Here is a 15,645-nt window from a genome sequence, read left to right as displayed (position 1 = left end):
TGGGTCTCTGAACTTCAGCGTGACTTCAGCGACAGAGACAGGGGTTAAAAAACGACTCTTTGCAAACTTTCAACTGTCCTAAAGTGCATAATGCTGTCTGGAATATCCAGCATGCCTTCCTGATGTGATTAACGCCATGTGTTGTTTAGGCTCAAATAAGAACAAAAAATATCCTGATATCGGCTTCTGTCTAACCCCATAGCAGACTGGGCGCTGTGTTTTTGTTTTGTTTTGTTTTGTTTTTTGAGAAAGGATTCGAGCCTATTATTAAAAAGTCTGTTGATTGTAATTTCTCGGTAGGAAACACGTTGCGCCGCTAATGATTCCTGTAGGAGCCGTAATGGCTGAGGGCTGCCCAGCATGTCAGGTATTAACAGATCGAGTGTGATTAAATGTGGGAGGTAGGAGCTGTGAGGCTGGCGGAGAGCGCTGCCGCCGCTGCGAGCTGGAAACTACTGAATGGGAATCTATCCGGCAACTTCAACACACTGCTGTCTCACGTCGACGCGAGGGCTCTGCGTAAAACCAAGCGGCGCGTCTCCAAGTGTGTCCAGCGCACAGACGGAGAGGACGCTCAAGTTGGATCGGACGAGCAGCTTTTCACTTGTTCCCGGCGCTCGGCTCCCGCGAACATGCCTGCTATCAAAAAGGAGAGGCTGGACGGCGACGACATGGCACTGACCGCCTTCAACCAGTCCGAATACCTGGCCCCTTTAAATGCCACCGCTATCCCCGTGGTGACCCCGCACCCGCCGCCCTACGATCACATTTTCGCCCATCACCGCGCGTACTTGGGGCTCCACGACTCGACGCTGCATCACCAGCACCTCCACCATCACACGGACGACTTGATGCTGGAGAGGTTCTCCTCCATCCCGGACTTTCAGCCCTTTTTCGACAACGGGGAGCCGTGCATCGAGGTGGAGTGCGGCGAAAACAAGGCTTTGCTTTATATCAATAAGCTGTGCCAAGGCAGTAAGGGCCCCTCGATAAAATACCGGGGTGAGTGGCTCACCCCCAACGAGTTCCAGTTTGTCAGTGGACGAGAGACTGCCAAAGATTGGAAACGGAGCATTAGACACAAAGGTAAGGACATCTTCCGTCTACTGGGACACTTTTCTGTTTTCTTTTTAGTCTTTGCTACAAACTTGGTTCTGGCTGTTCGGTGTCGAGTTTTGTCGTGAAAGGGTTACAGCAGCCGGTGCGTAATAAGGAGACGAGAAAAGGCGCATATCATTCCATCCAGACGGTTTGACACACAGTGGAATTAAAGGCTGCACCGGAACCGAGGTGAAAAGCATTTATAGTTGAGTAATAGAACGTGTGAGAGATAAAATGCTGATTTAAAAAAAATTTCCTCTGTGAGTGAAATCGCTCCGTTTTAGTGCGGCTAAACTCTACTTTTACGCGTCGGATGCGTTGGGTTGTGAAATGTTTCCGAGGATGACTGTTGTCCTAAAACGGTTCACAGCACGATCACGTTATTTCTTTATTTTTCCAACCGAAGCAGTCGGCCCAAATGTTACATTTATGCCTGCTGAGTGGATTGATATAGTTTCTGGAATGTTTATGCATACAGTATATTTTTACACAATAATAACGCGTGGTGCCCCCCACCGCACACAGGCAAGGTCATCCAGGCAGAACTGACAGGCGTTAGATATATGGGGGAGGGTGTCACCCCAGGTCAAAAAATGATGGCCAAATAGTTTATTAGATGTCTCCAGACAGATGACAGGAGGCTGCAGTCTCTCTGTCTCATCACTGGAGTTAATTTTCACAGCGCAGCTACCCAGATGTCAGTCTAGACTCCTGATGGTCTACAGGTGAGCAGAGAGCACATTATTTCGTCATGTTGACCTTTTTTGTGGTGGTGGTGGGGGGGGGGGGGTCTGAACAGTCTGAACATCAGGTGATGGTCTTCACAATAAGTGATGCTGTATGATGGAGGAGAAGAGTGTTTACTGGAGAAGTTATACACCTTGCGTTTCTTTGCAGGGAAAAGTCTCAAGACTCTCATGTCAAAAGGAATCTTACAGGTGCATCCACCAATCTGCGATTGTCCTGGCTGCCGAATTTCATCTCCGGTGGTAAGAATATTTTATCTGCTGCTGTGCTTGTGTGTTCCTGATGTGCAGCTGCACTTTCTGTTCCTGTGGTGTCAGTGAGCTCACTGCCAGAAGCTACACAGAACATACAGATTTGACTCAAGGATGAGGAGAACTTGAACTTGAGATAAAGTGATGACATGTTCAAGACAGATTGAGAAATGATATAAATGAGTGACTTTTTGCTCTTGCTGTAATATGAAAACATTTGGAGCATTTTTGTAGCTGTTAATTTGCATTTTCAAGTATTTCTTTTAGAATTCACTTGCATTTTTATATGTCAGTAGGGTTATATGATGTTTGTCAGTGAAAACTGTTGAGTCGTTGTTTGGTGAAGAACACAATGCACATGAGGTTGTGCGATAAAACAAAAATATTACAGGAAGACAAGATGTTTTCAGTGTTATTAATTCCTGTGAAGGTTACTGTTTGAAGCCAAAAATGTTCCAAATGCATAAGTGGTATTCATTGTTGCTCAAAGGAACTTTGACCAAGTTTTACACGAGGTTTAAGATAACTTGTATGACAGTATCTTAGAGCCAAATATTAATGTTGGATTAGTATCTGTTTTGTATTTGCAACATTTGTGTCAATATTGTCTGCATCAACCACTAAATGTTGATCATCAGGAAAATTAATGACCATCAAGTCTCATGATTATTTAATCATTTAAATATTTTAGTAAGCAAATATTTTCTGGCTCCAGTTTTCTAAATGGGCTAATCTGCTTCTTTTCTCTGTTATATGTCTGTGTATGTTGAATGTGTTTGGTGTATGGATTGTTTGTTGGGCAAAGCAAGACATTTAAAATGCCACTTGGATGTTTTGAAACTTGTAATGGTATTTTTTTTAACCCCCTTAATTTACATTTTAACGATAGATGAGGAAGATGGTGGTTGGATGATCGCGCCACACAGTGTGATACATATACTCACTGACCACTTTATTAGGTACACCTGTTCAATTGCTTGTTAACACAAAATAGCCAATTGGCCAGCCACATTCGCAGCAACTCAATACATTTAGTCATCTAGGACGTGGTGAAAATGACTTGCTGAAGTTCAAACCGAGCATCAGAATGGGAAGAAAAGGGGGTTTAAGTGACCTTTGAACTGGCATGTTTGTTGGTGCCAGACGGCCTGGTCTGACTATTTCACAAACTCCTGATCTACTGGGATTTTCATGCACAATCATCTCTAGGGTTTACAGAGAATGGTCAGGAAAGGAGAGGATATCCGGTGAGTGGCAGTTGTGTGGATGAAAATGCCTTGTTGATGACAGAGGTCAGAGGAGAATGGGCGACTGTGTGATGCCATCATGTAAACATGGACCAACATCCTCTGAGGAATGTTCCAATACCTGTTGAATTTATGCCATGAAGAATTAAGGCAGTTCTGAAAGCAAAAAAAAGGGGGTCCAACCCGGTACTAGAAAGGTGTACCTAATAAAGTGGCCAGTGAGTGTATATTGGGCCTTAGAGCTGAAACAAGCACAAATGATTGGTATATGAACATAATATAAACATACAATTTCATTAGTAAAAATGTTCAACTTTGTAATTTCCAAGCAAAAATACCAACAATAGTTGCTACTTTTAGCTCCCATAGTGTAGTGGCTGTTTCCCTCTGATTATACATTATAAGTGATTATATATATTTTTGTTGTTGTTTGACATTTGAAAGCTTTACTTTGTGCTTTGGGGGAGATTTGTTTTATACCTGTTATCAGAAATTTTACTGACTGACCGCTTTAATCAGCATAATAAGATGATCATAGTGCTATAAGTGTGAAGCTAAGACCAACTTTTCTCTTTAATACTGATGCTGAAGCTCCTACAGGCATATGGCGGCGGTGATGCTAATTGTCATGAGCGTTGCATATCAAATCCAGTTTCAAGCCTTTTATTCAGAGGCATTGAGCTGTCCATTGTGATTGTTGTCGTTGGCTGTCGTTGGCCGGGTATTGATTCAGAATCCTCACCTGGCTGTTGAACTTTTGTTTGCCTTGTGCTTCCCTCGGGGCTCGGCGTGGGGGCACGGCGCCAAACCTTCAGGCCTCGCAGGTTGTGTCACATTACGGCTTTCACCTATCTGTGTCTGTGTTTGTCAGCTTTGAGCAAGCACACCGCCGGCTCGCCGCCGCCAAATCTGTTCACACAGGTGCCACGGCATATGAATGTGTGTGTTAATGCGCGTGTGTGCGTTTTTCACCACGGAGCGCATCTGTCGTCGCTCCCAAGCACTAATCTTGAGGGAAGGGTGTAAGAGGCTTAGCGAGCTACTGAGCGTGGCTACTGCTGATTATTGTGTGCGAGGCAGCAAGGCAAAGGCGGTTTAGATAAGCCCGAGGTGTTTTGAGTGATACAGGTAAACTGGTGCGTTTTTCACAGCCCGGAATGAAGACCTGTGGCCTGACCGCAGGGTTTCAGCCCACCTGCGAATTACCAGAGGAAGGCCGGAAAAACAGATAGTGAAGACTCTCGGGTCTTATACTCTTACAATAGGATTTGGAAATTTGAGCGTTTGCTTGCGTTCAGGCGCTTTAGTGATTGGTTTGTAGCCTGTTAAGGCTTGTGCGGTTCCATTTCAATTACAGCTGTGACGGAGTCTAACTTTATTGACGTCAGCGAGGATATGAGAGCCTTAAGGTTGTTGTTTATCCTTCCTCTCCCTTGCTTGCTGTCTCTCGCCCGTGGCCTGGCGGTGAAGCCACTGAGCGAATACCGCCATGATGCTTTTGTGCACAAACACGCACATTCAGGAGGTTGGCAGTTCAACGAGGGTGTGAGGGTTAGAAGGATTAGCTTAGGCAGTGGGACTTGTAGGGCCTGTACTGGCCTCTCTCTCTCTCTCTCTCTCTCTCTCTCTCCCTCCCCACTACCTTCCCTCGGGGCATTTGCAGCTCGCACTCTCTCACTGATGAGCTCTCTCTCTCTCTCTCTCTCTCTCTCTCTCTCTCTCTCTCTCTCTCTCTCTCTCTCTCACACACACACTATATGACTGCCTACTGACACAAATTACCTCATGCGGACATTTATTTTGAAAGTTTGACAGCTGAACTTTGAGTGATCTTGTTTCGCTATAGGCATGAGGCAAGTGATCATAAAAAGTGCAGCAGCTGGTGGGAAGACGTTTCACCTGCCTGCTCAGACCTCGTGGAAGTTAATTTGCTGTGTCGGCCCGGGCACAAGTCGTTAGTGATGACACAAGATGAAGCGAACCGTTGTTCCACTCAGCACTTTTGAATTTAAATGCTTTGGTGGCGTTGTGACCTCTGTCAAAGGTGTTAGGGTTTTGCTTCATATTGTTTGTCTCATGTCTTTGTATGTTAGCAGAATAACTTAACATGTTAACAGCATTGTCACTGATGTCGATTCTTGCAAGAAGAACATTTTTTTCCATGAAAGACTGACTCATCACTTTTTAAACTTTGTGAGTAAAATGTAATGCATATGTCTCAACATAAATGATGTTTTCTAAGCACAGTTTGTTGTATAGCCACATATAGAGTCAATAAGAATGTATGGATCAAACAGCACAATAGTGTAAAAGTGCACTTAATTGTTTTGGTTCACATGTACATGTTTATATATGCAGGGTGTTTGAAAAACTTTATCAATTGAGATGTAAATATCTGAGTAACTACATAGTCTAGGAAAATGAAACTAAACAGGCTTAATGTTGAGCAAAATCAGATTTATTGCTCAAAATCTGAATTCAAAGCTATGTGGATTTCATGAATCATTTCACAAGTATTCAATATACGCTCTGCCTGAGACACGTCACACGTCAAGTCGGTCGACACCCTAAACTGTTGTTGGGGAATCTGAGTTTCCAGACTTGCTCTTCTTATGGAGTTACCAGGGCTTCGCAAATATGATTCCCGAACCCACTCAGCCATCCCTTTTGATACAGGTGGTCATCCAGATCCTTTTGCCCTGCACAGACAACCTTCCTCTTTAAGTGTTTTGTGCCGTGTCCAAATCTGCATTGCAGTTGGTGCATTTTCAGCGAATTTAAATCAAATCAAATCAAAATTAAATTTATTAATTTATATAGCGCCAATTCATAATGAAATCGTTTCAAGGCGCTTCACACAACATAATAAAAACAGAAAAAACTGAATTAAAAATTTAAAAACACAATAAAAAGACCATCATAAAAGAATACAAGAATAAAAACACATCATAACTAATGATAAAACAAGGAACACAAATAAGTCTTTAGACATGATTTAAAAGTCTCCACAGTATCCAACTGCCGTATGTGTGCCAGGAGATCGTTCCACAGAGCTGGGGCAAGGTAGGAGAAAGCTCTGTGACCGGCAGACTTTTAGTCACCCTGGGAACACATAGAAGTCCTGCACCCTGAGAACGCAGGGCCCGAGCTGGTACATAGGGCCTTACCAGGTCAACCAGATAGGGAGGTGCAAGTCCATGAACAATCTTATAAACTAATAACAGTACCTTAAAATCCAGTCTTGCAGCGACTGGAAGCCAGTGTAGGGACGCCAAAACGGGCATAATGTGGTCGAATTTTCTGCTTTGTGTCAAAAGTCTGGCAGCAGCATTTTGAACCAGTTGAAGACCCCTAATCCTGGACTGCGGTAAACCAGAGAATAGAGCATTACAGTAATCTAATCTAGAAGAGACAAATGCATGAATCAAAGTCTCAGCATCAGCCATAGACAGGATGGGACGAATCTTCGCTATATTTCACAAATGGAAGAAAGCAGTCCTCGTAATATTTCTAATATGGAGGTCAAAAGACAACATAGGATCAAAAATTACCCCGATTCCTCACTTTATCCGTATGATGTATAACACACATGTATTTGTGAGAATTCTCTCGCAAATGCACATTGCACAGTCTTGTGTTCGAGCGTACTCAAAGCTAACTTCCTGTGGAGTTACATTTGTCTCATTAATACCTGCAAATGCACAGAGGGTAATCTACCATTATTCCTTGACTTAAGCAACATGAACAAATATGTTTGATTTTAACATGTACAAATTGTATGCAAGACAATAAACAGTTGTTTAGTTAATTATTAACTAAACAACTGCAAATTTATAAAGAACACAATGCTCATATGGCCGAGGGTATTTTAGCATTGCATTATATTTATAACTGGCAGGGGTGGTGGCCAAGTGGTTAATGCGCTTGGTTTCAGTTCAGAAGGTTCCGGGTTCAAATCCCACCCCTGCCACATTTCTCCATGTAATGTGGAGTTGCGTCAGGAAGGGCATCCGGCGTAAAACTTGTGCCAATTCAACATGCAGATCCACCTTGGATTTGCTGTGGCGACCCCGAGTGCAAACAAGGGAGAAGCCGAAGGGACTTACTATTATATTTATAACTGAAAAGGGGAAAAAAGCATAAAACATTAAACATAGAATTTTGAGGTTCTACACATGCTGTTAAAATTTAAGATCATTTGAACGCCTTAGTTGTTAGCACTGTGCCTCAGCGAGAAGGACATGGGTTTGATTCCCACCTGTGGCCTTTCTGTGTGGAGTTTGCGTGGGTTCCCTCCGGGTGGTCCGGCTTCCTCCCACATCCAAAGACATGCAGGTTAGGTGGATTGGAAACTTTAAAATTGCCCGTAGGTATGTGTGCGGGTGTGAATGTGTTTGTCTATATGTGGTCCTGCGACAGACTGGCATCCTGTCCAGGGTGTACCATGCCCCACGCTCTATGGTTCCAGCCCCCCGTGACCCTTGACTGAACTAAGAGGTTGAAGATGAGTGTGTGTGTGAGAGAGAGAATGAAATTTGGTCAAGTTATTAGATTACAAAATGTCTTTCTGAAAAACCTTGTGTGTGTGTGTGTGTGTGTGTGTGGTGTGTGTGTGTGTGTGTGTGTGTGTGTGTGTGTGTGGTGTGTGTGTGTGTGTTGGAACACTCTAGCTCAAGGTCATACTGCAGTTTTCACCTGTGTTATGCTAGGTCATTGGTCACACAGTGACATATACCAGTCCCTTAAAAATCAATCTACACTATTCAAATGCATCTGAATAAATTCACACTACTGAAGTTAAAGATCATAATGCTATTTTGACTTGAATTCTGCTTGGTCAATGGTCACATGGACTGACTTATACCAGTCTCTTTAAAATCAAGAAATGCTATTCATAATTCTCTGAATAAATTAGGACGCTATTGATGTTCAAGGTTGGTCTCCTTTCTTAAAGCCTACTGTCTATGCTGTCAAAAGTCACGGTGAGCTGTGTTAATGCTCTTTGTGGTCAAAAATAAAAATGTTTATTCAGCTGATCATGATTAATTTTCTTTTGATAAATTACTATGCTTTTGAAGCTCAGGGTTACACTGCTGCTTTTGAACTTGTTTTTTGCTGGGTGAAAGAGAATGACATTTTCATTATAACGTGGAAAACATTTCAGCAGTTAGATTGTTGGTTCAATGACAAACTTCCAAAATATAACATACAAAAGGAAATAAAAGAACACAAAATAACCGTCACGTTTAGTGTCACTGGACTACTGTAGAAGAGAATGTGCTTCTCACATCACTCATGTTTAAGCTTCAGTTAAACATGGTGCCATTTAACTTTCAGATCATACTGTTGAATTATTTTTTGGACCATTTGTTTAGGTCAGAGGTTACAGCAACTTCTTTGATTAAAATCAAAGTGCTTTCGATTGGTTCATGTTTAAACATCTCAAGCTGTCAAGATAACTTTCTCAAATTGCTGATTTTTAAGTGTCTATGGATATTTGAGAACACTGCTAAAAGGGATCATATTATACACTTTTTCAGCCAGCTGATACAGGTGTCAGAAGAGATCTTAAACATGGATTATAGCCAGAAATTGTAGCCAGAAATACCCCAGAACTTTAACGTGATATTTTGCAGATGAAAACACATTTTCAGGTTTATGAGAAGCATGAAGAAGCTGTCGTTTGCCACGCCTTCTCTCTGTATATCTGACAGATTGTGTGTGTTGTGTGCGTGCGTGCGTTGTGCACAGAGAGCCGACTGGCTCAGTGGGTGTGTTGCAGAGCAACCTGAAGTGCAGATATGGACTTCTGCAACATATGTTATGGACGTATGAAAAAGTACATTTCTGATGCTGGGTGGATTTAAGTATGCACAGTCATAGAAATGTGTGATTTTTAAAGGTAGAACTCATGAAATCCCACCAATACCTAGCTGTAAATGGTTGAAGAAAAAAACAAGAATATGCACATGATGACTCTTTTAAAGCTCAGGCAGTAATTGCTGGATTTGATCTAAAATAAGACACATTAACACTCAAGAAAATAACATTTAAGAAAAAAAATGGGGACATAGTTACATTGTCTAAATTTATATTTTTTAAACAAAATGGTTAAAAAGCTATACCTGTGGCCTTAATATTTATTATTTATTTTTGTTCATGCTAAATAAAATGATGTGTTGCCAGTATGATGTCAAAATGACTTCAAATCATTTTTGGACTATTTTAGCTGCATGGTACTCGTGGTATGTGTGAAAAAATAGGCTCTGGGTCTATTCTGTAGTGGGCCGTGGTACATGTGACACAACACACGCATCTGGGACGTTTCTGTCTTTTGTTCATGCTGGTGGCGTGCTCGGTTCAATCTGTTTAACACGGCCACCTAAATGAAAATCAAAACAACTTAGCTGTGACACAAACATAAAGCTGGCAGTGTGTTTCAGGCCTAAGGAGTGCTGCTGCAGTTTATATACCCTGCTGAAATGAAATTAATTATAATTGTGTATTAATCAAATGTAGAAATGAGTTCTGTCTTTGCAGATATTGAGCACTTTAACTGCTGTCAGTTTTCCTTTGAAGATGTCACTTATGATTTATGCCACCGTATTTTAAAAACACACATGACCCTCGGAGAATAATGTGCTTTCACGACTCTGTGCATTTTTGACTTTGCATATGTGTCAGCTGGCGTCTGTGTCTTTATGCATGCATGTCTGTGATTATTTGTATGCCTCTCAGACGCCCGGACAGCCTTGCTGGCTTGCTTGCTGAGTGTGCATGCGTGTGCTCGCGTGCATATGTGTGTGTGTGTGTGTGTGTGTCTTCTCTTGGGAGAGCTAGGCTTCCTCTGCTCTGTTATTTCAGCGGAACTGGCAGAGGCTGGGAGGAAATTACACTCCCCTCCCTTTCTCATAAAGACCTCCACCAATCATGGGCCCCTCTTGCAAAGTGAAATTAAACACACACTACTCTCTCGCACATCTATGCAAGTTCACACATGCACACATTTGCAATAAGTTATGGTCGATCTCATTACATTTTCATAATGTCATTTCCAATGGGGTTAATGGGCAAAAGATAATGAAAATTAAAGTGCAGCATATTGTGGGGAAATAATAGAAGTTAAGCTGTTATGTGATAGTTGTCTTCATAGATCAGTATCCTATGCTACACTGCTGCTGTTGCATGTGTTGTTTGTGCATGTACGTGCATGCGACTGAGGTTGTGTTGCTATAGTAACGCCCAAATTGATCATTGGACCTAAACTGTACAGAATGGGGCCTGTCGTGTGCGTTTTTTGTGCGTCTCGCTGTGTATTGGACAAATTAGAGTTAAATGAGGCAAATGAGCTGTTTAGTTGCCACATATCTACATCTTGCCGTTAAGGATCAATATGAATTAGAATTTGTTGGCTGATAAATACAGTAACAAACACTCCCAAAGACACGCATGTGACAAACACCTTTATTTGTCATGTGATGTCACTGTCTCTGTGAATAATTCAGTGAAAATAAACAGTTTAATTTAGCAAATTAGCAGTTAGCGTGTGCTGGTCTCCACTTTCTGCAACATAAGGGAGACAGAAATGTATCTAAATGTTTGTGTGCGGGTTTCTCTCCGTGTGGTATTTCTTTGCTCACTGCGTGAGTCTGTGTTTGTGTGTTTGGGCATCAACCCTATTAAAAGGCAGTGAACATAAGTTGGGCTATCTATCACATAAAAGTATTTATTACAACAAAGCGTAAGGAGGTATTTGTTAAAAAGAAAACAAAAAAAAAAATGAATCTTACAGTTGTAGGCTCATAGGAAGCAGGACACAGCAAGAACTGAGAAACATACACATGCATGCACACCAGCAGGTTTTCACACAAGTTGGGAGAAGTGAGAAGAGCCGTCATTAGTCATTGTGCATTCACAACCAGAATGGTCATCTGTATTTAACCCAGGCTAAACAATTCGGGCAGCAACAGTCCTGCACCTGAAGAAAAGCTCCAGGTCTACAGACACTGCATGGCCAAGGACACTGAGAGGAACAGGAACATAATATGCATGCAGTGATGGTTGGGAGGAAACCAGCCATCACGAAACACACAGAACGTACAAACTCCAGAAAGATGGAACCCAGGATCTTCTTGGATGATTTGAACCCCAAATCTTTGTGTCACACAGCAAAATTTGAACCCTGGATCTTCTTGCAAAACAGCAAGATTTGAATCTAAGATCTTCTTGTGTCACAACAAAACCTGAACCCAGGATCGTCATGCTTCTTGCAGTATTATCTGATTGTAATTCAAAACCAGTGTTTCAGTCAACAGCTATAAAATAGTTTTTACTGCTTTCTGATGCATAATTAATTTGCTTTGTTAAATTTGATGTGGTTTTGTAATGGACTGGTGACCAGTCCAGGGTGTACCCTGCCTCTCACCCAGTGGCTACTCAAATTTTCGCTGGAATTCGTAAATTTGTTCACATTACCCAGCGCTGGCTTCTCATTATTAGCTGCCTGTTCACCTGAAAGTTGATTTTTAAAGTGCTGCTAACGACCTGTAAGATATTGAATGGTTGTGCGCCATCTTATATGGGTGAGTTGGCGAGGCCATATGTGCCTGCTCCTGCTCTGCCATCACACGGCCAGGCCTGTTGTGCGTCCTAAGGGTCAAGAAAAAAATCAGAATGTAAGGGAGCATTTACACTTTGTGCACTGATACTGTGGAATGCTGCACCAAATTAATGATTATGAAGAAGGCGTCATCTCCTGTAATCAGGTTCTGTTTCACACACAAAATTATGCAACACAGATTTGTTATAATTTTGCATATTTCATGACACGCAATGTAATCATTACTGAATTTTGATGCAGATATTACTTGATCTTACTGAGGAAAAGTAATAAGACTTTTACAGAAAAGTTACTCAGTCTTTTCATGTATTTCACCATAAAGTCCATTCAGTAGAATAAAATGCCAATAAATGTGTCATTGTGTTGTCAATAATAGCATGAGTTTCATTGACTTTCTACCGAGGCACAAGAAAAATTGTTTATCGTTGTGTATTACATACAATAAGATTTTGTTCTCTGCATTTAACCCATGCAAAGAACAACTGGACGTAGTCCAACGAGTGGTAGGCATTGGCAGCCATGGATTGGCATCCTGGGACGAACTCCATGTCTAGATATGCTGCCTTCCTCTATAGCTAAGGAAGGAGCATGAACCTAATGTGCATATTCTTAACGGTGGGAGGAAACCAGGCTGTCCAGTGGAAACCCACACAGAGAACATGCAAACTTCACAGAAAGGAAGTGGGCTTTTTTTGGGGGGGGGGGGGGGGGGGAATAAACATACATCCTGCTGCTTTGGACCCAAATCAGGTTGGCTTAAATTGTTATTTAGTGGTTTGTTATCATGAATGTCGGGTCTTTGTGTTATCTCAACAAACATATACAGTATATGAGCGAACGTGCTATCAGCTGTGATCATCTGGCCTGTCAGAACCATCAAAGGGTATTTCTTAAGATCTTGGATTAAATGAGGAGTGTGAATTACAAAGCGCAGGGAAGCTACTTTCAAAAACATTGTTCACGTTACCCTGCTACAAGTGTTTTAGCACATCACACTGCCATGCTTCCGTCTCTGGGTTTGTTCAGGTTAATTGCTTTTCAGGTACATGTTGGGAGCTTGGTGCAAATCTAATGATCTCACGAATGTTTTGGGTTTGATCAAAAACCGTCTCTTGTCTGTCTGGATCATTAAAATATATATATAAAAAAATCGGCATGAATTTCGCTGCAACTTTTTTCATGGCAAAATCTTCTGTCACAGTGGAATGTGCCGAAAAAGTGCGGATGTCCACCTCTTCCGCAATTTCTCGGATAGTCACACGACGGTCCTGCATCAACACAGTGTTCACATTGGAATGATCTGGTCATTTCTGCATGTTGATGGCCGCCCGGACGCGGCGCGCTCTCCACCATTGTGCGGCCGTCTTTAAACCAGTTGTACCGCTCCTTAATCTGTGTGATGCCCATAGCATCGTCACCGAAAGCCGTCTGAATAATCCGAATGGTTTCCACCTGGCTGTCGCCCAGTTTCTGGCAAAATTTGATGCAGTCGCGCTGCTGCAGTCGTTCTGCCATTTTCCTTGCAAAGAAAAAACGAAGAGACTACACCCATCCTCACACAAAGGCTGCTTAAAAGCAAATGATGCAATCAACAGGCATGAAAAAATTCACGCATGCCACGAAGATTCAAGGTTGGCTCATGCAAGCACACGTGATTCAAATCCATCAGGTTTTTGAAAAAAAATAAAAAGGTTGGATACTTTTCTAACAGACCTCGTAAGTTATTAGGACTTTATGTAACATTTGTACTTCTAATTTTGACAACCTCAGTGCAGACAAAAGCTTAAGACTTCCTTTGTGATCTTTAGCACCCCCCCCCCCCCCCCCAAAAAAAAAAAAAAAATCCAAGGGGAGCTCAGACTTCAGGTTGGGTACCAGGGTCAGTCACACTATGCTACAGTACCTGGAATAAGCAGTGGCACCAGTGGGCTTCAGGGCCAGTATTGTGCTGTTTTTACCTCCAGTTGTGTGCCACCTGCTGGATGGATTATGGGAAAAAAAAATTCACTCCCAATACAGTTGTCGCAAACGGGTAAAATAGCGGTAGCTGTAAATATATTTATTTCTGCTGTAAAGTTAGACATTTTAACATGGGCTTCTGTAGGAATTGGCTCACTTTTGGAGCCAGTCTCAAGTGGCCGCTCAAGGAATTGCATGTTTTTTCATTTGTGCGTTGGCTTCATTTTTCAGCATCGGTGGTTGCCATTTGATCCATAAATTAAAAATCTGTGGTAAACGTTAACTTCTACCTCCGTGGTGGAGTTGATATAAAACTTTGTATTCCAGGGGAAAAACACCCAGCTAGCTAGATTTCTTCAGACGTTGTGTTTCGTGCAATCTGTAACTCGATGGAGGCTGTTTGCTCACACAAACATCTAAAAAAAAATATGTATTTTTTATGCGATTTCTCACACATGACACAATTGTCACAGGTGAGCAGAGCTCTCAAACACTTACTCTGACATGTTGCAAAATTACAGCTCATTTTAATGAAGAGAACATATTTAACTGGGGAGGATTCCATAGGGCATGCGTGAGGTTTTGAGATGACCTGTGACCTGATCCACTTGCTTTATGTGCGTTCCCTGGGTGTGCACGCTGACATCCACAAGATGTCTTGTAAATCACTTCAGAGGGGTTATCTGGTTACAAAACAGTGTTTTTAGATGTAGAAGTGATTATTTCTCACTAACTTTTACAAAATATGAGAAATGCTACATTTATACAGAAATAAATTGTTTCGGTGCATTTCCCGCCATCTTGGTTTACTTTGTTTGAACGAGCAGCGAGCTGACATCACGCTGGCTTTCTTCACTCTGATTAGCAGTCGCTGTGTCCTTCCCAGCAATCCCTCCCACAGACTGCAGGGAAGCCCCCATCTGACATGGCTACCAAATGTAAGTCAGGGTGTCTGATAGCTTGAATTTCTACCCATCAGGGGCCAAAATTCTAAATTGCTTCAAGACATCACAGATTTTTTTGTATTATTATTATATGGGCAATATCATCTTACGAATCCCTTATTTAAATTATAAGGAATAAAATTTTAGTGGTGCCAAAGAAAATTATTTTTATGACTTAAAAGCTTCCAAAACCCAAAGGCTGCGCAACTTTAACAGTTACCTGCTCACTCTGTCCCACCCTCTTTCAATCTGACCAATAGAAGCAGCTGACAAAGTCAATTAGAATGGGGTTTTCTTTGATGTAAGTCTTGGGTGCGGTTATTTCCGCGCAACATGCGGTTCCTTTCTGGCTCTAGATTATATTTCTGGGGGTAAATTGCACACGTCACGCTGAGCTGGCGTTGTGCGCTTTAAACAGTTAATTGCTCTCGCTGTGTCTCCGGCGGTGTCTGTCTGGGCTGGGTGTGGATGTCTTTTTTTTCCAGCAGGGGCAGGCCTGTGTGTCTGAAAGGACTGGCTCCGAGCGCCGGGGTGGGCTCTGCTCTCTGATGGTTTTCCAGTGAGTATTTGTCAGGTCAGAACTGTGCACCGCCCGGCGGTCTCCGCTATCCTCTCCCCGGGTTATTTATTACCTCTCTCCCCCGCCGGGCAGCGCCGCGGCTCCGGAGCCGCTGCCAGCAGCGACGCAGAGGGCGGGGGCCCGCTTTAAGGGGGGCTTCGGGAGACGGAGAGCGCGCGGAATTGACGCGAGGAGAGCCATCAAAAGTTCAGCATGA

At 42.4% G+C, this 15,645-nt stretch overlaps 1 protein-coding gene across 1 annotated transcript in view; it reads left to right on the top strand.

Moving 5' to 3' along the window:
• The first annotated feature begins 313 nt into the window (after window positions 1-313).
• Window positions 314-15,645, top strand: part of samd11 (sterile alpha motif domain containing 11) — a 172,074-nt gene continuing 156,742 nt past the window's right edge. Inside the window, 2 exon segments of the mRNA XM_034173284.1 lie at window positions 314-1,086; window positions 1,999-2,090. Of these exon segments, the coding sequence (XP_034029175.1) occupies window positions 393-1,086; window positions 1,999-2,090 (786 nt within the window). The 5' untranslated portion in view covers window positions 314-392.

Source organism: Thalassophryne amazonica, chromosome 6, assembly GCF_902500255.1.
Source record: "Thalassophryne amazonica chromosome 6, fThaAma1.1, whole genome shotgun sequence".
NCBI lineage: Eukaryota > Metazoa > Chordata > Actinopteri > Batrachoidiformes > Batrachoididae > Thalassophryne > Thalassophryne amazonica.
The sequence above is the reverse complement of the archived record's forward strand: the minus strand, read 5'-3'. Positions and strand labels throughout refer to the sequence as shown.